The 26,732-nt window shown below is 42.1% G+C and overlaps 1 protein-coding gene across 2 annotated transcripts in view; it reads right to left on the bottom strand.

The window, feature by feature from the left end:
- ROR2 (receptor tyrosine kinase like orphan receptor 2) overlaps positions 1-26,732 on the bottom strand; it is a 223,908-nt gene that overhangs the window by 35,723 nt on the left and 161,453 nt on the right. For both annotated transcript variants that reach the window (XM_038403137.2, XM_043514831.1), the window contains 3 exons: positions 26,081-26,158; positions 9,375-9,662; positions 8,157-8,187 (listed from right to left, as the gene is read on the bottom strand). In XM_038403137.2, coding sequence (XP_038259065.1) covers positions 8,157-8,187; positions 9,375-9,662; positions 26,081-26,158 — 397 coding nt within the window. The remainder of the gene's footprint in view (positions 1-8,156; positions 8,188-9,374; positions 9,663-26,080; positions 26,159-26,732) is intronic.

Here is a 26,732-nt window from a genome sequence, read left to right as displayed (position 1 = left end):
TGCATATGAAGGAGGCGCCTGGGGAACACTCATACAAGTTGTGTGTCAAACCTCCCACATGGTGACATTAGACAGTGCATTGATATCTGTTGGCAAGTTTACATTTTAAACTCGAAGTATGGGATTTATAGGAAAACAAACATTTACCACATTTTTATACTTTTATCTTTCATCGACTACATTACAGGACTGTATGTTGTAGCCCATGTGAAGCAGGGTTGCAAGCAATATGTCCAAACCCTTCAGACAATCTTAAAAATTCTGAAGTATTAGAAACAGATGGCAGTTTTCCCATTTAGCTATGCTTATAGCAATAAAAACAGATACATACTTCACAAGATGTGACAAAAGAGATTCAACTTTTAAGGATAAATAAGCCAGAGACAGATGCTCTATCTTCTAACCAAAGTCAACAAACAGATTTAGAAGAGTCATGTTTCAGGAAAGAACAATGGCCCAGATCTTCAATTGTGGCCAATGAGAACACAGCACAATTAAGGAAGGGGAGGAGAGGCACCCTTTGCATTTCCCCCAACCCTGTATTAGCTATGTGTCAGGTATGTCCAACGTAACATTAATTTAGTGCAGCCTGAAGTATGCTTTAAATTATGCCAGCTACCCATGTCCAGTAGGGGCCAATCTGACAGCTGGAGCTCTGCAGAGCATAAGGAAGCTCTGACCAGAGCCCCTTCTTTCTGTGTCAACAACAGGGTGCAGGAGCATATGATCCCCAATGTTACTGTAAGATCTCACAATAGATGACCCTCCTATAGCTGATATTCCTGTTTTGAGGGCCAGGATCTGCTAGTGGTGCAATAAAAATATCACGTTTAAACAATGGCATGGAAGAAGGTAAAGTTCCATTGTACGACTTCATTTTTATATTTGGGTTAGTATTTGTTTTGAGAATCCAAACCACGTGTATCAATAGCAACAACCCCTATTAGCCTATTTTTCAACTTTTCCCAGTCAACCCTTTCTTTATGAAATCCAAGACCATTTTTTATAGGAAGGGAAAAATCCAAATCTGTTACAGTCCTGCTACCAATGCCACTCAAATGATCAAATTGCATGTGTAGAAACTAACATTTATTGAAACTAGTACATGTAGCATTAACTCTGAACATTTTTTAAAAGGAACTATGAATGAAACCAGAAAGGAATAGACACTCCAAAGAACCTAAAAACTTTACTGCCTATGTCCCTGTCTCCTTGGCCTTGACCTCTCCATCCCCCAAATGAGGGGTGAGGGACATGGTGCCAGAAACTGTTCTGGGGGACAAATGGGTCATCTCCTGAGCAGGGTTTGGGGGCCAGTTACACCCTGGTCTTCAGGCACAGTCTAAGGCTCATTGTTCCCCTCCTGCATAGTCACAGGGCTTCCCAGGAGGGATTTTGGGTGTCGTGCAAGAAGTCCTGTGGCTACCCCATCGTCATGGGATAGGTGGTTGGGTCCTATGTCTCAGCATTTCAGGAATGCAGTTGTTCAGCATTCTTCAGTATCAGACAACTTCTGCAGCCCCCCCAGAAAGGAGCATCTGCTGAAAATGGAAGGGTGCACGAACTAATGGTTTTAAAATTTTAATGCATTGACGTGTATGTATTTCTTCATTGAAGGCTGGTCATCAATTGGAGAACATACAATTTTGAAAGTACCAGACTGGAAAAGGGCATGATGTGGGGATCCGGCAATCTATGCCAGAGAGATGTTTATGCTACTTGTCACCCTGTACGTATTGCTGAATGGAGAAGAGATGGAGAGCTATGAAGGTGGACCAAGCAAATTGGCAGCACCATTGAACCTTAAGAACCAGCTTGAGTTTCTGCTGTACCAGAAATTTGCTGACATATGCTTACAGGACTGGCAGGCAATTTGCATGGAAATAGACTATATTCCAAGCTAGCAGATGGAGCCTGCATGGAGAGGGAGTCGCAAACCAATGCAAATGCCCACCCACCCCCAGGCCTCCCCCTGCACCGTCAGGAAACCTGGTCCCTTCATCCAAAAAAGACTAGAGAAAGGAACAGGGAGGAATAAAGAGTTGCATTCCGTAAACTTTCCAATCACGACCACAAGCCACTCGCCTCCCCCTTGCAAAGGGACACTGCAGGGTGTCTGTGCAATTGTGGGAGCGGATCCCCCTTCCTCCTGACTTGTGCAGCCTGGCTCCAAGTGGGGAGACAGTGGACACTAGGGACCGGCAATGCTTGAGAACATTCATACTGTGACAGAGGACCACTGTCACATTCCTCTCAGAAGCAAAGGTTCCCCTTTTCCATCCCAGCCCTGATACTAAACCGACTCTCCCTTTCACATAGCTCCCATTTGTAGAGCTGTGTGGGATTACTGTACTGAAAGTCTGTGATCTTGAAAAGAGCAGAAAACAGCTGTAACTTTGGAGAACCATTAATCACATACAAATGTCCTGTCCCCGAACCTGAACTTTCTCCCCACCCCCTCCCTTGCTGTCAGACTGTTGGCCAACAAACGCACAGACCCATGAGCAACATGATAGTTAGCTGATAATCTGTTCTATAGCTTCTGCCAAAAGCTGCATAGTGGTTCATGGTAATTCAATAAAATGTTGAATTTAAGTTGTGTTTTGGTTGGGGACCATTGTATGTGTTAACAGAAGGGTTGGGTGGCCTTCCAGTCCTCCATGCAGACCCCGAGAATGAGGGAGGGGATATTGGTGGGGAGGGTGGAGTTTTAGCTTACTTGTCTTGGGTTCTGGTTTCTGCTGAGACTCAGGGCCTCCCTCCTTTTCAGAAGGGACTTGCAGAACCAGCTCCTTCAAGCAGAGGTACAGGATAACATGCTCCTCTTCCTCTGGGGCCTCCTCCGCCCCTGTCCCCACTGCTTCCACAACCTGGCCTTCTTCAGCACCCTGTCAGACAATGAGGCTGGTGGGTTTGAGGAAAAGGGTCATGTGTCCCTCAGGCTCAGTACTGGGAGTGCTGGAGAGCACCCAGTCCAGCTCTTTGAAAATGGTCATGTTGGAGTTCACAGCTTCCCCCTGCCCCAGCCCAGAGCATTGCGCTGGCGGCACAGTGAGCTGAGGCTGCGGGGGAGGGGCTGGGGGATAGCGTCCCGGGCCAGGAGCTCAGCGGCCGGGTTGGAGGGTCCCGCAGGCCGGATGTGGCCTGCGAGCCGTAGTTTGCCCACCTCTGCTTAGGGGGTGGGTGGGAGGTATGCCACAACAGCCATCTCACAGTTACTATGGGTATGTCTACACTGGAGCTGGAGGTATAATTTCCAGATTGGGCAGACATACCCAGCGCCAGCTCTGACACACTAAAAACAGAATTTAGCCACGGTGATGCAAGCAGCAGAACATGGCAGCCATTCCAAGTACAATCCCACCCAGAACCCTAGGTAATTCTCAGCCTGTCCCACCACTCATGCTGTTGCAACTTCTATTGCAACTACACTTCTAACAGGACTTGCTTTTGTGGGAAAGGGGCAGTTCTGAAAATTACACTTCCAGTAATAGTGTAGACATATCTTAAGTCTGGTGCTTCTGCATGGGAGGTCAGGAAGGAACCTTTCATGTCCTGAAGTCCCTGGGGGATGGGATCAACGTCCTTTACAAATAGGTAAGTTCCTACTAGTGGATCCTTGCCTCTTGTCCTAGGCTACACTTTAATGGCTTAATTTACCAACTACATTTCCCTCCTGGCACTAGCTGCTGTACCCTCCCCTACTCTCTACTCGCTGTCGAGGGTCTAACAGCTTTTCACAAGCCCCAGAGCCAGCAGACATCTGGAAAAATACCCTCTATCCCAAGTCCCAACTAGCTGCAGCATTGGTGTGGGGATGAGAGAAATGCCTCTTTCCCACAAAAGCAAGTCCTGTTAGAAAACTCTGGCCACTGCCTTAATCAGAAACCATGGGCTGGGATTTCAAATTTCCATCTAAATAATTAATTTTAAAAAAAATTAAAAGACCTCTCCCCCCTTACCTCCCCAACACATATTTTTGGTTAAAGAATATGTAGTCTTTAAAACTTTTTTTTTTTTTTTTAAAAACATGAACCACATTTTAAAAAGGGGAAGAGAACAGTTTTCAGCCATCATCTTAGGACTGAGAGACTGAAATCTATCATTCTATAAGTACCTACCTGGGTACAAATATTTAATAATGGGCTCCTCAGTCTAGCAGAGAAAGGTTTAACATGATCCAATGGCTAGAAGCTGAAGCTAGACAAATTCAGACTGGAAATAAGCTGTACATTTTTAATAGTGAGTAATTAACCACTGGAACAATTTACCAAGGGTCATGGCAGATCATCCATCAATTACAATTTTTAAATCAAGATTGGATGTTTCTTCTAAAAGATCTACTCTACGAATTTTTCTGGGCAAGTTCTATGTCATATGCTATACAGGAGGTCAGAGTTGAGGATCACAATGGTCCCTTCTGGCCTTGGAATCTATTAAAGTTACTAAGTTTTGCTAACATTGCATTTTCTAAGGTTTGTCTGATATTTGCTTCCTGTCTACTTTAAAATGTAAACAATAACTAACAAACCTGCATCTTTCTGAATGGCAGAAGTGTCACCTTTTCTGAGAGAAGGGCAAATTGCAATTCCTTTTCAGAAGTGAGTATCATTGATCGTAGAAGATAACAGGATTACACAGTAAAACAGAAAGGAATGAGCTTGTGTCTAACCATACCTCTACTGCTGTATTATGAAACGGAAAACGTGACAACCTTCATACCACAGCAAAGGTTGGTCAGACACTTTAAAAAAAATTAAAAAACAAACAAAAAAACCAACTTTCCATTATATATTTGAAAGTGTGCTTTTACCATGGCCATAAGCCAGGGAATTAAAATTTAATGGTTAGATAAGACAAATCACCAAACTAGAATTGATTTACAAACCAAATGTGGTAATTTTGATAAATCTGTATTTTTACATCTTTCTAGAAACATACTCCAGAACTTTACAGATAATGATAAACCTTTATGGAAAAATTTTAAACCAACCACTTCTGGAAAGTCTTTAAAAGAAAATTAAAATCTGTATGACTTTAGTGTAATTGTTATAAAATCTTACTAAGACTTTTATGAAACCCTATTGACTTCATCCTTATTCACCCTATTCATCCTTCATCTACAGTCCTTTTTTATATGGGCAAATCTGACTCAATGTGTTTGGCAATCCTTGATTGTTACACAGTCTTCTAGAAGCCCCATTTAGCATATGGCCGCAACATAAGCATATGGATTAAATGAAAATTTATATGATAGATTATATCAAACAGATAAAGGTTGATATTCTTTAAGACTTAGGGATTGTTTAACTTGAGGTACAACTGACTTCAGTGTTCTCACTGAAGTGTATCTTTTTAAAAAACATGAATGCCAAGAGGCACAGAACTTTGTGCTTCAGATGGAAACTGGATTGGATGGCTAATGAATAAAATGAGCCCTTTGTTCCACACCAGTTCCTTCTGTAGTCTAGTTCTGCTGGCAGTTCAGAAGGTCATCTCTCTCCTCCTCTTCCCTCACTCTCTGCTCCCTCCCACCCATCCATGCATACATGCCAGGTTGCATAATTTAAAAAAAAAAAACATTTGCAGCCCAAACAAAAATGAATACTTGACAAAATACAAGACCCCAAAATACAATGAAAAAGACATAAGTATTGATTGGATATACCTTGAAAAAACCCCCAGATATTTTCAACTAGAAGGCAAGCAAATAAGGAAGCCCAGAATCTTGGTGCATGTCAGAATTACATTCAGCATACCTCAGAAAGGGGCAAAAGACGTTAAATAAAACTGGATTCTCTGGCTAGCAAGGCTATTTTAACCTATGCCTAGCACCTTATGTTCTTGATGGACTGTTCTGACTGCTAGGAATAAATAGCTGGATCACCCCAGTCACATCCTGTTTTTCCCAGCCATGTTCCCTATGCAGAGCTTCTGGAATGGGAGCCTGAATCTGTCTCAAATATTTCTTAAATACATATATTAATTCCTGAAAACAAAAAATTAATTCCAAGGCATTTAAAGATTACTAAAGTGATAATTTCACCACCAAACATAAAAAGCCAAGAAAACATTAAAGTGCTCACCCAACCCCTGCAACAACTTCTTCCATATCCACCAGCCAAAGAGCACATGCCTTCCCATTTCCACACAAAATGTGCAGTCTTCAGTTCAGACACTAGAGTCATCAGGGATGGATGCTTTCTAATTGTTTGGCATGATGATCTCATTGTATTGAAGGAGAAGGCTAGTGTGTATAGTCAGGTGAGGATTTAGTTGATGGTGACATTTAAGACTGTTGTGCTAGATTATTGTTTATGGGGTGTTTAACACTTTGGGGAGTTCTTGTTTGTAACATTCCCCAGGAATGTTATTTAGGTGATATAATGAGGATGTACAATGCTGTGCACTGTTTTTCAATAGCTGATATTTGGTATTGAAGTTAAAGTTCCTCCTTGTGTGTGAAGATGAAGAGAGGAGGCGTGTGGCTCTGGGTGGTGGATATAGTCAAGTTACAAAAAGAAAAGGAGTACTTGTGGCACCTTAGAGACTAACAAATTTATTAGAGCATAAGCTTTCGTGAGCTACAGCTCACTTCATCGGATGCATTACGAAAGCTTATGCTCTAATAAATTTGTTAGTCTCTAAGGTGCCACAAGTACTCCTTTTCTTTTTGCGAATACAGACTAACACGGCTGCTACTCTGAAACCTGTGAGTCAAGTTACAGTAATGCTGAGAAAGCAAAATAATAGTTGTAAGTTGCAACTGTGGGGTGAGGACTAACTAGTGATTTTCTTGCTTTTTTATGCTTGTTTTCGTAGTATATGCACTTGAATGAGCACCTACGTAGAAGGAATTTCTGAGTTTCTAATGAAGTCTGTATCAGTGGAGTGAAGTCTAATAGTTATCAACATTGTTAGCTATCAGTGGTGACATGTATTCTCTTCCCTTTGTCTCCCCAAAGCCCCACTCCTCAACATCTCTCTCCATACCCACATCCATTATTTTCTACCCACACTCCAGATCCCCCTATTTCCCTACCACATTCAGATTTTAAACATCAATTGTAGGTGTTATGTGCAAAGAAATCTGTATTTCAAGTTGCCCAACAATCTCCATGATAAGATCCTGTTGCCAACTGTTAAATTTAAACTATTCATGATGAAATTGTCTATGTTAGGTGTCTGCCAATGGCCACTTATTTTGGGGAAAGTTTCAGGTAAAATGGTTCAGTCATTTCCAGAAATAAAGTTAGGGGGAAATATGCTGTTTTGCCCATATTAAAAAAAAAAAATCTTACAACTATTTCTCTGAAAAGCTCTAGTGCCTCCATGCTTTGGAGAAAAGACTTAAAATTTGACAAGGGACTGGCGGGGAGGGGAAGGTGGGAAGCTTGGATGAGTCATCCTGGTGTCAGGACTTTTGTCATACCTGTGAAAATGTGCCTAAATTGGCCCAGTTATAAGCCTCTGAACAATCTACTACTGAATACCAGCTTCACAGAATTTACATGAAGAAATGATACAATAAAGCTTACTTAAATTTATTCAAACAAATGCAACAGTAATGGCAAAACAAAGCCAATCTTCCTTCTTTCTTTCTTTTTTATTTTTTATTTATTTTATTTGGTTAGCCCACCAGCTCCAGGCAGCTGACAGAAATAAGGAAGCCATCATGAAACATTCATGTATAAATTACATTACATTACAGAACAGAGGTTTCCTAATTGCTCAGAGACAAATACCTGAACTAATTTTACTTGATTTTTCAAGTTACAGTAACATAACATGGGTAAAGTTACAACCACAGTGACCTAAAATTTGACCTCTTCATTTCTGACCACCAGTGTTGCTCATACTTGTCCTGTAAATGGTTACTGTCTAAACATCACAGTTTTGCGGTATTTTGTGTCTCTAAAATAAGAAATATGCAAGCAGAAGTTGCTCAAGAAAATTCTGTCAAACCAAAACTAACTGTAATACAATGCTATCCTTGTTTGAAAAGACTTCAGCCATTCTGACGGTTTTCAATCAAGCTAAATATTTTTAGCAAAGACATGTGGTGACTGCTAGCAGTGTTAACAGTATTTATGACCCAAATTCTTTCACTGCAAAATCATTAAGGATGCAGTAAATGATTTCCAAAAAGTACTTACTGAAAATTATGATTCGGGCTGTTTGTTGGACCTATGAACATAAAACAAATAAAAATTATTGACGAATTCAGCTCATGACTGTAGCATTAAAAAAAGCTAGTAGCAGGCTAAATAGAACTCCGTAGATTTTTTTAAGGAAGGTTTGCAAAGCATCAAATAAAAGGCTATGAGTTCCTGCCCATAATATGGTTATTTTCAAAACCACAAATAAAAATCACATGAATCTTCTGTCTACTCAGGCAGAAACATGAGGGGACTTAGTTTTTGTTAGAATGCATCTCATGGTATAGAAACATACACGCCCCAAAATACAAAGCATTATCTTGGCATATCACTTATCTCTTATTAAGCCCAATTAAAATCATTCTAGGCTTAATATCAGAGCTATTAGGATGCATCAGGGGTATGCCTGTAACCTGTGTCACAATAGAAACATGATATGATGCTCTAGTATTTAATACATCTCTCTAAGGCAAATAGCGGAGTTAGTCATTACCATAACAATATTAAACAGTATCTAGGAAATGGAGTGTCCCTAGAGTTTTGTGCCACCACCTCAGGGACTTTTAAAAAACACATTCAAAGAAGTCCTGATTGCAGATTAAGTGACCAATCCCTCAAAAGGGATGAGCACCTCCTACCAGGTACTGTGTGCCCTCAACTTCCATTAATTTTACCCATTTGAGGGCATTCAGTATCTCACAAGGATTGGGCTCCAAACTATGAACACCAGTGAACACTTTGAACTGCTATTCATTCCCCTTTTCCTTTCAAAAGCTTTTTTTTTTTTTTTTTTTTTTTATAAACAGAGTTCAGGGAGTGGTCCTGCTTTGAGCAGGGGTGACCTCCTGAGGTCTTTCCAACCCTGATATTCTATGAATATTGTGATAATTTGAAAGCAATGAAACATACCATTTTTGTACCTTGCACTGGGCCTTCTTTAACATTTGTGATTTTCTTTGAGATGTATATTTACAGACCATTCCATCTGTATTTCCTTTCTTTTATTACAAGTAAATGGGTATCAGGTTTAGCTAAGAGCTCTTGTGCAAAAAGAGAGGTCGCAGGCAACAACTTTTATTTATTTCTTTTAATGCTGAGGGGTTTTTTTTAAACAGCAAATTAATTTCTTATTTTTCTATTGTGAAAATTAAGAACTAGTTTATAAACTAATTAAAGTAGTCATAAAAAGCCACATTTTAATGCAAAATGACTCACCAAGCCTTACAAAAAGAACTCCTGTTGCAGTTATTGTCTTCATTCCATTAGTAGCTACACACTGATAGTACCCAGTGTCAGTAGTGTCGAGATCTTGGATTCTTAACCGTGAACCATAATCTGTTTTTCTTATGATGATCCTTCTTGGCTCCTGAACCACTGGTGCATCATTTTTTAACCATCTGACATTGGGGGAAGGATTTCCTGCTACCTTGCAATGGAGAATTGCTGTCTGGCCCTGGACTATGGTGATATTGTTGACTGGTTCCAGAAAGGTCAGAAAGTAACCTGTAAAAGTGAAAGTTCAGAAAAGATCAAACTTCCGTGGGATTTGGATAAGAGACTGCCCAAGGGCTTATTTTTATGAACAGCTCTTTAAAATGGTTTCAGTTTTCTTTTAAATATATGCTAGGCAGAAACACAATTCTCATCACCCTGGATTTGGAACAGTATCATCCTCCAATTTCTGTGTCATGAATGAGGGTTTACCTACACGGCAAGTTACACGGAGATAAGGTAAAATGTAAATTTATACAACTATAACTGCCTGTGTGGAATTCTGGAATAAGATTTTTTCTCCTCTATTTAGCTTGTATCATAAGAATGGCCATACTGGGTCAGACTAATGGTCCATTTAGCCCAGTATCCTGTCTTCCAGTGATGGCCAGTGCCAGATACTTCAGAGGGAATGAACAGAACAGGGCAATTTCAAGTGATCCATCCCCAAATTTTTGACAGTCAGAGGTTTAAGGACACCCAGAGCATGGGATTGCATCCCTGACCATCTTGGATAATAGCCACTAATGGACCTATCCTCTTTGAATGTATCTAATTCTTTTGTGAACAGAGTTATATTTTTGGCCTTCACAACATCCTCTGGCAACAAGTTCCACACCTTGACTGTGCATTGTGTGAAAAGCTTCCTTATGTTTGTTTTAAACCTGCTGCCTATTAATTTCATTGGGTGACCCCTAGTTCTTGTGTTATGTGAAGGAATAAGTAACACTTCCTTATTCACTTTCTCCACACCATTCATGATTTCATAGACCTCTACCATATCCTAGAAAATGTACTATAAAATGTACTGTATTTGTAGAAAGATGGACCAATTTATTTATTTTAATACTAATGTCTAAATAGTGAGGCACTACCATATTATTTAGAAGTCTCCACACTTGGATGGCACAAGCCTCTTCAAATGGTTTGCAAAATAGAGTGAATATGTATTCAATGTGTTGTTGAAAAGCATCTCACCAATGATGCAAGGTATAACTTAAATGAGTTGGTATTATCACTGAACTGAACAGTATTTAATAAATAAAGACAGGCCGTTTAACATTTATATCAGTATCAGCAGTTTTGAGCTGAAGAACGGCTGTTGTATATGTAGAAGCAGCAGCACCAGGATGACCTGAGGTAAGGTCAGAGATCTGGGAGATCCTTAGGGGAATGAAAAGAGGGAAGTGGAAAGAGGAGGAGGAGAAATACAGGTGGGGATAGAAGGAGAAGAAAATGAAACGAGAAAAGAGAAAAACATAAGGGAAAGATGAAGGGAGGAGATAAAAGAGGATTGTGAAAGACAAACTAAGACAAAGGAGAGAAGACTGACAAAAAACGTGGATGTGGGAGAAGCTATGCTGTTGGCTCACTGGCAATTTAGTCACTAAGCCACAAAAGGTAGAAGCACTGCACAAATAGGATATTTACCCATGGTTTTGGTCAGGTAGGCAGAGATAGGGAAGACAGAGAGAACAGGTTACCAGAAATCAATCTCCTGGAAGGAGGAGCATTAAGAAGGAAACATGTCCAGCCTCTTCAAAAGAAGTGGAAGTGTCACCTTGATGTGAGGCCTTTTTGAGGGAAGCAGTTAAAGATGGTAAATAAGACATCCTGAAAAACCTCTTCAAAAATTTGATTTTTTTAAAAAATAAGAGGGGTAGGGGAATGAGGGAAGCAAAGAGCAATTCAAAAGGGAAAGAGCATAGAAATGAGGGAGACAATGATTAAATGGAGCATCAGAGAATAACAAAAAATACAAGGCAGAAAGTAAAATTATAACATTGGATTGGTAGTTGCAAAAATAAAATTCTCCCCAATACTTTGCAATTCTATTTGATTGTCTGTATGAAGGAGATTACACAATTATGCACAAATGAAACTACATTTGTTGTAACATAATTCTAGTTAGATTTTATTTTTGTAGTGTTTGAATTAAAAGGATGACATGCCTGCATGTAGACAGAACATCCTCACACTGAGGATATGTATCCAGGGGAGGGGACCCCATTATTAGGAAGAGACAAGTAATAGTAATGGAGGATTTAATTATTAGAAATATAGACAATTGGGTTTGTGTTGACCAGGAGAACCTCATGATGAATTGCTTGTCCGATGCAAAGGTCGCAGACCTCTTGAGTCACCTAAACAGACTTACGTGCAGTACTGCGGAGGCACTGGTGGTTGTGGTACATGTAGGTACCAATGACATAGGGAAAGATAGGAGAGTGTCCTGGAGGCCAAATCTAGGCTGCTAGGTCAAAGATTAAATCCAGGATCTCCATGATAACATTCTCTGAAATGCTTCCAGTTCCATGTGCAGGGCCAGTTAGGCAGAACTGCAAGGCCTCAAGGCATAGATGAGCCGATCATGTTTGAAGGAGGGATTTTGGTTTATTAGGAACTGGGGAACCTTGTGGGAAAGGAGGAAGCTATACAGGAAGGATGGGCTGCACCTAAAGCAAAATGGAACCAGACCGCAGGAATGTAAAATTAAAAAGGTTGAAGAGGAGTTTTTAAACCAAGGGAAAGCTGAAAAGTGCAGGGGAGCACACGGTTGAGACACAGACATTCTTTAGGGAAGGATTTATTGAAAGGGATATCCCATATCCTAATAAAGAGGAGAGGATAGAAGTTGAAAAGTACAGGTAGGAACTAAAGAAAAGTTATCAAATGAAAAAGAGGCCCATTCAGTTACATTACATGAAGACAGACAAATATTGACAACTTTTATAAGTACTTCTATACAAATTCTAGATCTAAACGCTAAAATGGGTTAACTTGAGTACCTGGTATTAAATGAGGATACTGATATAATAGGCATCATAGAAACTTGGTAGAATGATGATAATTGATGGGGCATTGTAATAAGAGTACAAAATACACTGGAATGGCAGATTAGGTCACAGTGGTGGTGAAGTGGCACTATAAGTGAAAGAAACTATACAGTGAAATATAGTAAAAATCTTAAATGAATCAAACTGTACCACAGAATATCTATGGATAGAATTTCATGCTTGAACAACAATAAACCAGTAGGAACACATTACTGACTCCCTCACCAGTATGGTGACAGTGATTGTACAATACTCAGATTGAGATTAGAGAGGCTACAAAAATAGAACACCCAATAATAATGGGGGATTTCAAAGATCCCTGTCTTGACTGGGAAAATGTCACCTCAGAACAGGATACAGAGGTGAAATTTCTAGACACCATTAATGACTGCTTCTTGAAGCAGCTAGTTCTGAAACCCACAAGGGGAGAGGCAATTCTTGATTTAGTTCTAAATTGCGTACATGATCTGGTCCAAGAGATTAATAAAAAGAAAAAGGAGTACTTGTGGCACCTTAGAGACTAACAAATTTATTTGAGCATAAGCTTTCGTGAGCTACAGCTCACTTCATCGGATGCATTCCTATCTGTTTGCATTTGGAGAGGAAGATGATGTCTGTCTGCATCTGTATGAGTTTTTTCATGAAGTTGATAGATTTCCACTCTATACGGCTGAATTGAGTGCCTTGCATAATGACAGGTTTCAGAATAGCAGCCATGTTAGTCTGTATTCGCAAAAAGAAAAGGAGTACTTGTGGCACCTTAGAGACTAACAAATTTATTTGAGCATAAGCTTTCGTGAGCTACAGCTCACTTCATCGAATGCATCCGATGAAGTGAGCTGTAGCTCACGAAAGCTTATGCTCAAATAAATTTGTTAGTCTCTAAGGTGCCACAAGTACTCCTTTTCTTTTTGCGAATACAGACTAACACGGCTGCTACTCTGAAACAAGAGATTAATATAACTGAACCACTCGGTAACAGCAACCACAATGTAATTAAATTTAACGTGTGTGTGTGTGGGGGGGATACTAAAGAAACCCACCACAGTAGCATTTAACTTCAAAAACGAGAACTACACAAAAATGAGAAGGCTCTTTAACCAGAAATTAAATCACAAGAGTGAAATGCCAGCAAGTTACATGAAATCTTTAAAAAAAGACCAAAATATAAGCTCAAATTAAATATATAACCCCCCCAAAAAAACAAAAAACAATTAAGAGGATGAAAAAAATACCACCATGGCTAAATAGAGGAAAAGAAGTGGTTAGAGACAAAAAGACATCATTTAAAAATTGGAAGTCAAATCCTGTTTAGGAAAATAGAAAGGAGCATAAACACTGGCAAGTCAAGTGTAAAAGTACGATTAATCAGGCCAAAAAAGAATTTGAAGAGCAATGAGCAAAAGACAAAAAACTAACAGCAGCAAATAAAAAGTACATCAGAAGCCCTTGACAATTGTGGTGCTAAAGGAGAACTCAAGGAAAACAAGGCCATTGTGGAGAAACTAAATTAATTCTTTGCATTAGTCTTCACTGCAGAGGATTTGAGGGATATTCCCACACCTGAGCCATTCTTTTTAGGTGACAAATCTGAGGGACTGACCCAGACTGAGGTGTCAATAGAGAAGGTTTTGGAACAAACTGATACATTAAACAGTAGTAAGTCACCAGATGGTATTCATTCAAGAGTTCTGAAGGAACTCTGATATGAAATTAAAGAATTTCTAACTGCAGTATGTAATCTATCACTTAAATCACATTCTATGACAGATGACTGGAATGTGATGCCAATTTTTTAAAAAAGGTTCCAGAGGTGATCCTAGCAATTGCTGGCTGGTAAGCCTAACTTCACTACCAGGCAAATTGGTTGCAACTATAATAAAGAACAGAATTAACAGACAGATAAATGAACATGATATGTTGTGGAAGAGTCAACATGAAACTTTTGTAAAGGGAAATCATTCCTATCAATCTATTAGAATTGTTTGGAGAGGTCAGCAAACATGTGGACAAGGGTGATTCTGTTGATACAGTGTACTTGGACTTTCAGACAGGGTCCCTTAACAAAGGCTCCTAAGCAAAGTAGGCATACATAGGATACGGGGGAAGGTCTTCTAGGAAACACAGGGTAGAAATCAATGTTCAGTTGTCCCAGTGGAGAGAGATAAATAGCAGGATCCCCCAAAGATCTGTACTAGGATCTGTGCTATTCAGCATAGTCAAAGATCTGGGAAAAGGGGTAAACAGCGAGGTGGGAAAGTCTGGAGAGGATACAAAATTACTCAATAAATAAATAAGCAGCAAGTTTAAAATAAACATAAGGAAGTACTTCTTCACACAACATACAGTGAAGCTGTGGAACTCATTGCCGGGGAAGTTGTGAAGGCCCAAAGTATAATTGGTTCAAAAAAGAATTAGATAAGTTCTTGGGAAATAGGTCCATCAATGGCAATTAGCCAAGATGGTCAGGGATGCAACCCCATGCTCTGGGTGTCCCTAAACTTCTGTCAGAAGCTGGGACAGGACGACAGGTGAATTGCCCTGTTCTGTTCATGGCCTCTGAATCATCTGGCACCGGACACTTTTGGAAGACAAGATACTGGGCTAGATGGACCATTGGTCTGACACAGTATGCCCACTATTATATTCTTATGTTCTTAGAAAATCACCAATTGACCTTTCTGTATCTTTTGATACCTTCGTTATTGGGACGGGTACAAGTAACTAATTTCTAACTATTATTTGAATTTAACATTTCTGAAGAACTCACCCACCCACCCCAGTATTTCAATTAGCAACAGAGAACGCACATACATCCCACCACAAATTAGAATAGCAATTTCCAAGACTCTCTCATCCTTAATGTAGTATTTAAAAAATCCAAAACTGATATTGCCACTTTTACAAAGCCAGGAACAACAACATAGTTTACTTTCACTTTGGGTTGTCAAGGCAGAGATGGGAGGAGGAAGATGGACAGGTTGCAATAATTCAATATACTTGTCAAAGTATGGGTTTCCAATGATACCACTTACATCAGAAAAAATATTTAACGAAAAGAAACAAAAATAAAGTTCTGCTCTCCAATTCTGACAAAATCATCAAGCCCTAAGTTTGGGAGGGCCAGTGTAAAGACATACAGTTGACAGCTGTAGTGTGGTAGCTATCTAAACAGAAGAGGAGTGGAACCATAATTCTTGTGACTATGGGTGGGGGCACAAGTTTAAACAGGCAGTTTAGCAGCTGAGCGGGCCAGGCTTAATACGTTAATCACAGGTGATGGGGCAGGAAGGTTCAGCAGAAAAGATGTGGATGAGATTGAGGCCTGGGTCGTTGTGTGTGTTTGTGTGGGGGGGAAGTTTTGGCTGCTAGAGAATGTTTTGCACACAAGAGTAAGAGACACTGGGATGCAGCAGCATCCTGTGCAGTTTGCCAGTCTTATCTCACAATGGGATCCTCAGACGCAGAGGCGCTTGCAAACGGGGTGAAGCAGTAAGGGAATATCCGAGTCTCTGTTAAAGGGCACCCGATACAAAACTATTAAAAGTTTGGAGCTCAGTTTCAGAGACTGCTCACATCATTTATCCATCCTTAATGTCATCAGTGAGAATGCTCTTTGAATTTGTTGGTTTCATGGCAGCATCTTTACCTGAGGACAATGAAAGCCTGGGAGTGATCATTACAGCACATAGTTCTATCACATACATAGGGCAAGATCTAATATAGCAGTACCCAACCTTTTCAGTCCCAGGGCCCAACTTCATTCCAAAAGGGTTAAGGGGCAACAATTGATACTTTGGGTCATTTCTTCTCATTTCCTCCACTATACTTGTGTTACCCAAACAGCAATTAGGGAGAAGAAGCCACCCACAAGTCCCTTGTCTGGATTCCCCAGGCATGGGGGATTTTTGAGGGGCCAGCATATTTGGCTACTATATTCTCTCTCTGCTACCCCTGGCTCTTCCCAGGCTGTTATGACCTGAACCACGTCAAAGAGTCAGGGAGCTGTAACTGGTTGCCGGTGCTTTCCTCCTTTCCCTCCTCTCGTGGGTGTTCTGCATTGCTGTATGGAGGAGAGGAGCTATCCTTTATTACGTACTTCCTTCCAATTCCAGTTGAATTCCCATCTTTGAACTACCCAGTTACTCTTTTCCCTGTGATATAGCAGATGGCCAGATCAGAAGCTGCTCTGCGGCTATAGCCGGGAAACAACAGCTGCTACTCAGAGCATTCCCAGGTCATATCAGAGCTGCTTCTGGTTCTACCAGGCAAGTGGCAGAAGGCAGTTGAGGTCACTGTGCTCCATACCACCTCTCTGTAGTGAAGGGGCTGCTTTAAGCACTTTTGTTTGAAAACCACAGGGTGCAGTCAGGAAGCACTCTTTCAATTCATAATTAAAATCTTTTTCTTCTTAATATGATCACCCTTGAAAGCCACAAATTGACCTCCAGCTCATAGGCTGGGCACCACCTGCTTCAATACTTTTTACTGTCAGCTATTTAAAAATCTTGACTCGGAGTGAATTTGGCTAAATCAGCCTAGTCACAGACATTCCCTTGTAAATTAAAATTTATTCAACTGTAGAATGGTATTTAATTCAGCGAGATAGGATGCATGAGAGGTAATTATTACAGATCAAAACCTCAACCACAAAGGATTACTAGACAAATCGGCTCAAATTCATTTCTGTGCAATTTCAGTGAAACCAGTTACTCTAAGAATGAATTTGCTGCACATCTTTTAAGTGATCCAGAATATGTGATCTGAATTTAAGAACCAAATACAAAAAGTGACAGGAACAAAACTGCTATCAGAGAAAGAAACGCCAATATTCTATGGCCAAATTCAGATCTGGTGTGACCAGATGCCATTTCCCTGAAGTCAATGAAATGAAATCCACTTTCACTAACTCTGACTTTTGCTCAAATTTATTTTTTTCTCCTGCCATTTTTACAAACATATTCAATAATATTTTAAGTTACTTTGTTACAATAAATAAAGTAATAAATATTTTTGACCTACTGAACTACCCTGGCACCAATGTTTTCCTACCAACATCCTACAGAAAAAGTTAAAAAGATAAGCACAATGTACTACACCTACCCCATTTCTGTATCAATACCCTGAAGCACACTCTCTTTATTTGGTAGTTTCATTTCTTCTGAGAAACGATACAGAAGCCTGCTGTTTACAGAATTTACTAAATCTGAAGTAATTGTATGACATTGCAGCCAGCCATTTGTTATGCTGCCCTGTTATTTGAAGTTCTTTTCAGATAACCTATAATTGCAGATCTTCCAAACAAAGTGGAAAATTTAACCAACTATATTGTTAAGAATGTTTTCTTTATTTAATTTCTGTGGTGATAATGAACAGTTACTTTTTATGGTGCGTGGTATGCCACAAATATTGTGTGGATTCCACTTAGATGCAATGATTTGGGGTAAGAAACTGATTTCTTTCATTAATTGTGCATCTCATGATTCCTAAAAAATTTGGTGCTCTCTCCTTAAAAATATTCTATTTCCCATAAATGTATGAAAAAGTGAAATGCAATGTAACAGAACTTGAATTATGTTTACGTATTTAAATTGTGTCTTGTGAGCAATACTTCAAATACTGTGCCAGCCAACTGGAGACTTTACTAAATCTATTTAAGTTTACAATCTGCTATAGCAGTGGTATATTTTAAGAAACAAGGAAAGAAAAGCCCCTACAAAAATGGTTAAGGTTCACTATGTTCAAATAGTATTACTGCAGTTATAAATATGTGTTATGTTCCAACAATTACATTTGCTTGGGATACAGATATTCAAGTAGAAAACTTTTATTTTTAAAAGTCCTATTATATTGCATACTAATTTGCTTCATTATACACAAGTTATTGTTATGGAATCTTTGCTTTACTCTGACTTTGATCCAAAGCCCATTGAAATCAAAGGAAAAACTCCCACTGCCTTCAATAGGCTTTGGATCTGCTGTCTGAATGCCAAAGATTCAGACAGAAAAATCTATCTGCTGGATATTTCTGTATTTGCCAGAGGCACAGTAGTTTTAAATTAAACTTCTCACTTGTTATGGTTTATAAAATGTCTTACAATCAATTCTACTCTTCCATCTTGCCTGGACAAATTCAAAACTGTTCTGTCAAGAGTTTAGAGGTTAGCAAAATTTAGTCTACATATCAAATTATGATAGCCCTGGCATCCCACATATACACTAAGTTACAGAAACAACTGACACTGCAATATAGTCAGAACTCTTATGTATTGAATTACCTCTGTTAGATTGCCAGTTCCTCATCTTTTAAAATGGAATGAAAATAATATAAATTATAGCAAACAGAATCTCACAGTAAACAGATTAAAATGGAGCAGTGATTCTTGTGACTGTTGGAAAGATGGTAGAAATAAGGAAACTTCTTTCACAGATTATGGGAATATTATCAAACTGTTACCAAATTCTTAAGAACAGTTATTAAACAGGTTAAAAAACAAAGGCTACAACTACCACTAGACTGATAATACTTTTGGGCTTCCCAATGAAGAAAATATGTATGGTTTAAATAATATCCATTTTGGAACACATAGCTGATTGCAGCAAGGAGTGAAATCACTGCTACATGCAAAAATTCACTCACAAAGGAAGACCTTTTAGGTAAATATCTCAAAACAACATTCTGGAAAGAGGCCCTACCAAGGTCAATGATAAAAAAATGTATGTGCAATGCCAAAGCTTACATTGCTTACAAGCAATAACCCCAGAGGTCAGCTCACGGATGTACTGACTGCAACACTGGTCTCCTGAAACTGGCCTCGTCACATTGGGTGATGGCATAGCAGGATGCAAAGGTATGAACTGACGACCATGTGGCGGCTCTTCAGATATCCTGGATTAGTACTTGTGTGAGGAACGCGGCTGAAGCAGCCTGGACTCTCATGGAATGTGCAGTCATGATGGCCAGAAGCGGAACCTTTGCCTGCTCGTAGCAAGCGATACAGGCGGTTATCCAGGATGAGATTCTTTGGGATGACACAGGCCGCTCATCCTTTCTGTTACTGCTACAGCGAGTTGTGTGGACTTGTGGAAGAGCTTTGTACTCTAAATATAGAAGGTGAGGGCCCACCTAACATCCAGTGTACAAAGCTGATGTTCCTCTGCCGTCTTGTGAGGATTTGGGAAGACAGGAAGAAAAAGGTCCTAGTTGTTGTGGAACTGTGACACCACCTTTGGTAGGAAAGCCAGATGGGTTCCTTGAAGAACACCATATAAGGGGGTTCTGACGTCAGGACTTTGATCTCAGACACCCTTTGGCCAAGGTGATGGCCATCAGGAAGGCGACCTTCCAAGAGAGAAGCAGTATGGGGCATGACGCTAATGGCTTGAAGGGAGACCCAGTGAGCCTCAACAGGACCAGGTTTAAGTCCCATGAGGGGATCAGCTTATGAACCTGAGTGTAGAGTCTTTCCAGCCCCTTGAGAAACCTGTCATCTCAGGGGAGAACACTCATCTGCCATGAACTGGAGGGTGGAAGGCTGAAATGGCTGCCAAGTGAACTTTAATAGATGAGAGAGCCAGACCTTGATGCTTTGAGTGGAGCAGATCGTCCAAGATAGATTGCAGAGAGGACCGGAATGGAGAGATTTTCTATTCAGAGGCCCAACAAATGAAATGTCTCCACTTGGCCAAGTAGGTAGTCCTGGTGGAAGGCTTTCTACTAGCTAGCAAGACTTGTTGATCCTGTTCCAAGCAGGCCTACTCTTCAGGGTTCAGCAACTATGCCATCAGGTGCTGGGAGGTGACGTTCAAGCCAAGCAACCATCCGTGGTCTTGTGAAATCAAGTCCAGGCAGGGTGGGAGCATGAGTGGAACTGCCACTGAGAGGTTCAGAAACATACCAAACTGTGACAAGGTGCTGGGCAGGAATCCCTGAGCCAGCAGACAGAAAGGGGGAAGCCGGAGAGTGGAAGGAGAGGGGTAACTCTTCCTTCTTGACTGCAGAGATTGAGAATTCCTTAAGGCTGAAACCCCCAAGCTGTAGATGGTAAGAAGGTGGTGAGATTACATGCTGTAAATAAACTGCCCCAGTGATTGCTGAGCCAGAATGTCTCTGAGTGGTTTTTGGAACAGAGTAGAAGCAGGAGCAAAGGGGGGGGGGGCACTCCTGCTACGCCCTGTTACATGAACAAATGCTGGCATGACCGCACAGGAGTTATCAGGATAACCTTCACCTTGTCCCGTTTGATCTTTAGGAAGACATTGTGAACCAAGGGAATAGGTGGGAAGGCATATAGTAAGCAATCTGCCCGCAGGAGCAGGAAGACATTGGAGAGGGAGCCCACGCTGTGCCCGTGCAACAAACTGAACTGATGGCATTTCCTGCTCTGTCTGGTGGCAAACAGGTCCACCTGGGGGACCCCCACTTCTTGAAGATGACACTGACTAGCACTGGGTGAAGAGACCATTCGTGGTGAGAGGTAAAGGATCTGCTGAGGCTATCCGCCAGCATATTTCAGACTCCTGGGAGATGTGACGACTTGAGATGAATAGCGTATTTCATGCCCGAAGTCCCACAGCCTGTGGGCCTCTTGGCACAGGGCTGAAGATTGAGTCCCTCCCTGCTTGTTGATGTAAAACAATGGTCTCCAATCTTTTTACGCACAAGATCACTTTTTTAATTTAAGTGCAACCCAGGATCTACCCCGCCCCTTCACTGAGTCCCTGCCACTTCCCCGAAGCCCCGCCCTGCTCACTCCATCCCCCCTCCCCACTTTCACCGGGTTGGGGATGGAAGGGTGGGCTCTGGGCTGGGATTGAGGGGTTCGTAGTGTGGGAGGCAACTCTAGACTGATCCTGGGGCAGGGAGTTGGGATGCAGGAGGGGATGAGGGGAGCAAGCTCTGAGATGGAGTTTGGGTGCAGGAGAGGGCTCCAGACTGGGGCAGAGTGCTGAGGTGCAGGAGGGGGTATGGGGTGCTGGCTCTGGGTGGGGGCTCAGGACTGGGCTCCCACCGAGCGGCACTTACCTCAGGTGGCTCCTAGGAGGCGGCGCAGCAGGGCTAAGACAGGCTCCCTGCCTGCCCCAGCCCCACGCCGCTCCTGGAAGGGGCCAACGTGCTCCTATGGCCCTGGGGGCAGACACATGACTCTGCGCATTTTCCCTCTCCAGTACTGCTCCTGCAGCTCCCATTGGCTGCAGTTCCCCATTCCCAGCCAATGGGAGCTGCAGCAGTGGTGCTTGAAGGCAGGAGCAGTATGCAGAGACCACTGCCCCCTACACCCACCCAAGGGCTGCTGAGGCATGCTGGCCACTTCTGGGAGAGGCGTGAGGCCAGGTCAGGCAGGGAGCCTGCCTTAGTGGCAGCCCCATTGCACCACCAGACTTTTAGCAGCCAGAGATTGCAATCAACTGGCAGAGGCTCCAGGATCGACCAATCTATCACAATCTATGGGTTGGTGACCACTGATGTGTAAAACATTGATGCCGTGTTGTCTGTCAAGACCTGCACCACTTTGCCTGAGATCTGGGGAAGGAGCACCTGGCAAACCAAGCGTACCGTAGAGTTCCCTGACATTAGATGCAGGGAGAGTTCTTCCTGGGACTAAAAGCCCTGGTTCCTGACGCTGCCAAGGTCTGATGCCCCAGATCTGACTCATCTGAGACCAAGATTACTGATGGATGAGGGGCAGTAAAATGCACCCTTTCATTACAGATCCTGGATCTCTCCACCAAGCGAGGACCAGAGGTGAAATCATGAGTATCGAGTCCAGAATGTGTCTGCTAGGAGAGTAGACCGATTCCAGCCACATCCGAAGGTGTCCGAGGCACAGCTTTGCGTGCTGCACCATGTAGGTGCATGCCGCCATGTCACCCAACAGCTTGAGGCAGACCCAAACTGTCGTTAGTGGGTGGATCATGACTTTGGAAATCTGGTCCAACATAGCTTGGAAACGGGCAGCCGATAGGGAGGCCATGGCCTGGGCTGAATCGAGCAATGCCTCGATGAACTCTATTCTCTGAACCGGGACCAGGGTTGACTTCTGCTCGTTTATCAATAGACCTAGTGCCTGGAAGGTGACCTGTACTTTGCTGATACTGTGCCACAGCTGAGCCAGTGACCGACCTATGATCAACCTGTCATCAAGGTATGGATAGACTTGCATGCTTCGATGCCTGAGGAAGGCTGCCATCACCACCATACGCTTAGTCAAAACCCATGGGGCTGCTGATAGACAGAAGAGCAGTGTATTGGTAGTGGTGTTACCCCACCATGAACCTGAAGAATCTTCTGTGGCTGCAGAAAATGAAGATGTGGAAATAGGCATCCTTTAAGTCAAGGGTGGAGTATCAGTCTCCTAGATCCAGGGAGGGAATGATGGAGGCCAGAGAGGCCATGGAGAACCTCAGTTTCTTGAGATATTTGTTGAGACCACGCAGGTCCAGGATAGGCCGTAGTCCCCCCCGTGGTCTTTGGGATCAACGCTCAAGGAACCTCCTCCACCAGCTCCACGCATTGGAGGGCTTGCACCTCCTAGATGAGAAGCTGCTCATGAGGGGTGGATGAAAATTGAAGGGTGTAACCAGCAGTTACTGTACTCAATATCCAACTGTCTGATGTTATATAGGACCATGCTGGGCTGAAGGGTGACAGGTTTCCAAAAACAAAAAAGAGGCGGCGCATCTGGAACTGAGACTGGTAATAATGTCCTTGGGCATACCTTCAAAAGGCCTGCTAGCCCCACAAGAGTATCTGAGAGAGCCTGACTGGGAGGCAGAGGTAGAAGGGAGGGGTTGTTGTTTATAATCCTTCCCTTTACTTCTGTAGGGCTCCTGCCTGGAAGGTGCGTGAACCTGGAAGGTTGCTGGTACCTAAAGAGCTTCCTGGAGGCTGGTAGCGTATAAATGCCTAATTAACAAAGTGTAATTCTTGAGTCCTTGAAGCTGTGGAGCTTCAAGTCTGTCTGCTCAGAAAACAGTGAGGAGCCTTCAAAGGGGAGGTCTTGGACAGTCTTCTAAAACCCGTCAGGAAGGCAGACAATTGAAGACACGAACAGTGCCTCATGATGACAGCTGAAGCCTTAGTCCTGGATGCTGAGTTGGCCACATACAGAGCCGCCTAAAGGGAAGTTCTGGCCACAGTTTTGTCCACCTCCAAGATGGCCATAAATTCCTGCCTTGATTCCTGTGGGAGGGAGTCTTTATATTTGGACAGCGAGTCCCACAGATTAAAACTGTACCTCCCCAGTAGAGCCTACTGGTTGGAGATATATAGTTGGTGTGGAACAAAAATAATCTAATAAAACCTTTCCATTTTTTTTTAAGAACTCCCTGTTGCAGGATAATAGTATGTGCTAAGGAAGGATGAGTAAAGGTCCTCTTAGTGGGCGGCCAAGGGACAATATGGCAGCAAAAGAGTTTCTGAAAGCCCGACTATTCAGCCAGTTCCGCTTAAAATTCCCCTAATCGCAATATTGTTATGGCCTACTGTTAACTGCACTTGGCCTATGATTTACCCTCAAAGCTTGCTTAAACTGGAAAAGTTGGATAAGGTAGTGGCCCACCTTTCTGACACCACCAAGTCGAGTGGTGGAATGGGGGTGCTGGTATCTGTGGAAACCCCCAGAGGTTCCAGTACATCGGCCAGTGGCCTGGTGGCTAGGTGCCAGCGGGAGGGCCAGTACCGAAATCTGGAGGCTAGGTATCAACAGGTTTTTGAAGGGGAATCCTTCACTCCTTCCAGCTCCTAAGAGGATTCTTCCTTTGGAGACCATGGTGGTGCAGTACCCGCTTCCACCACTGGGCAGTGCTGAGAGACTGGGGACCGGTGTCAGGACGGTGACCAATGCATTGGTACCATGGAGAGCTTGCCTCTGGACGGTGCCTCATACTGGGACGGAGCTTGATGGACTTCTTTCCTTCTGACCCTGGTTGCCCTCGCCGGCAGGGGTCCTTAGGAGTCAGCGGGATCAGGAGGGACAGCACCTGAAAAGTCTCCGGTGTCAAGAGGGCCAGGAACCATCTGGCTACATGGCTGCTCATGGGATTCTGTGGAAGGCACTCTAGACGGAGTCTGTGGAGCCATCAGTGGCTCGGGGGAGGACAAGTGGCCCGATGCAGGTCTCACTATGCCAGCTCCTCCCCGCTTGTCTCTCTTCAGCACCAGGGATGGAGACTGGTGCTGGGAAGAACATGGTGCTGGAGGAGTGCTCGGTGCTGATTTGGAGAGGCTCAGTTCTGATCCTGGTTTGAGGGCCATCTCCATAAGAATGGCTTTCATTTGAATTTCCCTGTCCTTTCTGGTATGAGGTTTGAAGTCCCTGCAGATCTGGCCCTCTCTTTAACGTGAGACTCCCCAGCCACTTTAGACGGCTAGCGTGTGGCATCGGCTTGCAGCAAGGGACACATGGCTTGAAGCCTGGGGAACAGGGCATGTCCAGCCCCTGGGGCGAACAGTCCCTTGATGACAGGGACAACTACTATATATACTAACTAACTAAGAGCTATGTACACTAAATATGACCAAGAAAATCCAACCATTGGGAAAGAAATCCTTGCCACAGCAAGAAGGAGAGAGAGACGGAGTTATTGCACAAAAAGAAAACTGTTAAACCAATGAAGATATATAAACTCAACACTAAATATGAAATAAAACTCTCCCCCAACAAGAGAAAAAAAGAAAAGATAAATAGCAGCTTTGCTGAAAAATATGCTTGTTACTCCCCAAGATGCAATAATTTCAAAAGGGCCATACGATTCTGTCCCCATCTCCTCCTCAAATCCCTGCTCTGTAATATTATCAGCAGTACGATGTTCAATGATACTACATCATGACCATTATTCTAGTCAATTAATAGCGTTTTGCTTGTTTTATAGCATCCTTTATACCTTGGCAGTTCTGGGGCTTTGTCACCGTTTTCCTTTCCCCACTGTGACCTTGCTTTAGTATTGTATGTGGTAAGGGAGCTGGCAGAAAGACATTACCAAAAACAGTCATGTCAAAATACAGGTAAGTAATGCAAACATGCATTTCCTGAGATTGTATCCAAACTGGAATGTAGCATCTCATAGGTATGTCACTTTTATGCTGCCTATGGAGTAACATAATGATATGGTTTTACTGAGTATGTAACAGAAACTTTTTTTTTTGTTTTTTTGTGGTTCAGTCATCAAATTACCCAACAAGTTTCTGAAGGAAAGTTTAAACAAAAATTAATCGGACTCCTGGAATCTAGATGAGACCACTGGTGAGGGTATTTTCCATACCAATATGAAGTCACATTTGGGACACAACATGGGCATGTCTACGCAAGCCCTGTGGTACAGCAGTAGGTCAATGCACACTATGGAACTTTTAGTGCACATCATAGGGTCCACATGGACAGTTAGCGTGCAGAATGCTGGAGTACTGTAGATTTAAACCCTGGCTTGCCAGGCAGTAAGCGTTTGTGTAGACATGCCTTATCTTTCTCACAACATATTGATGCCTGGGTAAACAAAGGAAGTACATAACAAAAATGACTCCTTTGCATAGTACATTTTAAACTACACTTTTACTCAAAAAAAGAAAAGAATTGAAATCATTCTTATTTTTACCTTTAGGTGTTGGAATTTGCCTGTCATGTCCATCCACTTGACTCAGAGGATCATTGGAATCTGGTATCTCCATTTCACCTAAGTGAAAAATAAACCACTGAAATTTTAAACCAGTTGAGATTGAGTTGATCTTTCTCTTCTTGAACAGAATAAAAATGTTGGGTATTTAAACTCACTTGGGGCCAAAACTTGGTCCCACTGAAGCCTGTGGCAAAATTCCCATCGACTTCAAGGGATCAGGAATTAGCCCTTATTGACTATAAGATCTATTCAGCACAACAAATTGAAGGTATTGTGCTTGACATAGTGACAGCATTAAAGAGTGTGTTACAGTTCTATACACACACACAAAAAATTCAAATACTTTCTGCAAACCGCCTTTGTCATATCAGATTAATCAGTAGTGAAACTCTGTTGATATTCTTGAGAGAAACACGGCATCAGATTTACTTTTGAGAATATATTACATTAATTTAAATTCTATTTTCACAGGTTAGACCCATCTCTGATGCTTTGTGCTTCCCAACCCCAACACCATCTTTTGAATGATGCCACCAAGGCATTGAAAGACAGCAACAGAATTCAAATCAGAGTGTTTTATAACTACACATTATTTGCTATTTGTAAAAGTCTCTTAGAACTGGGGGCTTGA

The sequence above is a fragment of the Dermochelys coriacea genome, chromosome 5, assembly GCF_009764565.3.
Source record: "Dermochelys coriacea isolate rDerCor1 chromosome 5, rDerCor1.pri.v4, whole genome shotgun sequence".
Taxonomy (NCBI): Eukaryota; Metazoa; Chordata; order Testudines; family Dermochelyidae; genus Dermochelys; species Dermochelys coriacea.
The sequence above is the reverse complement of the archived record's forward strand: the minus strand, read 5'-3'. Positions and strand labels throughout refer to the sequence as shown.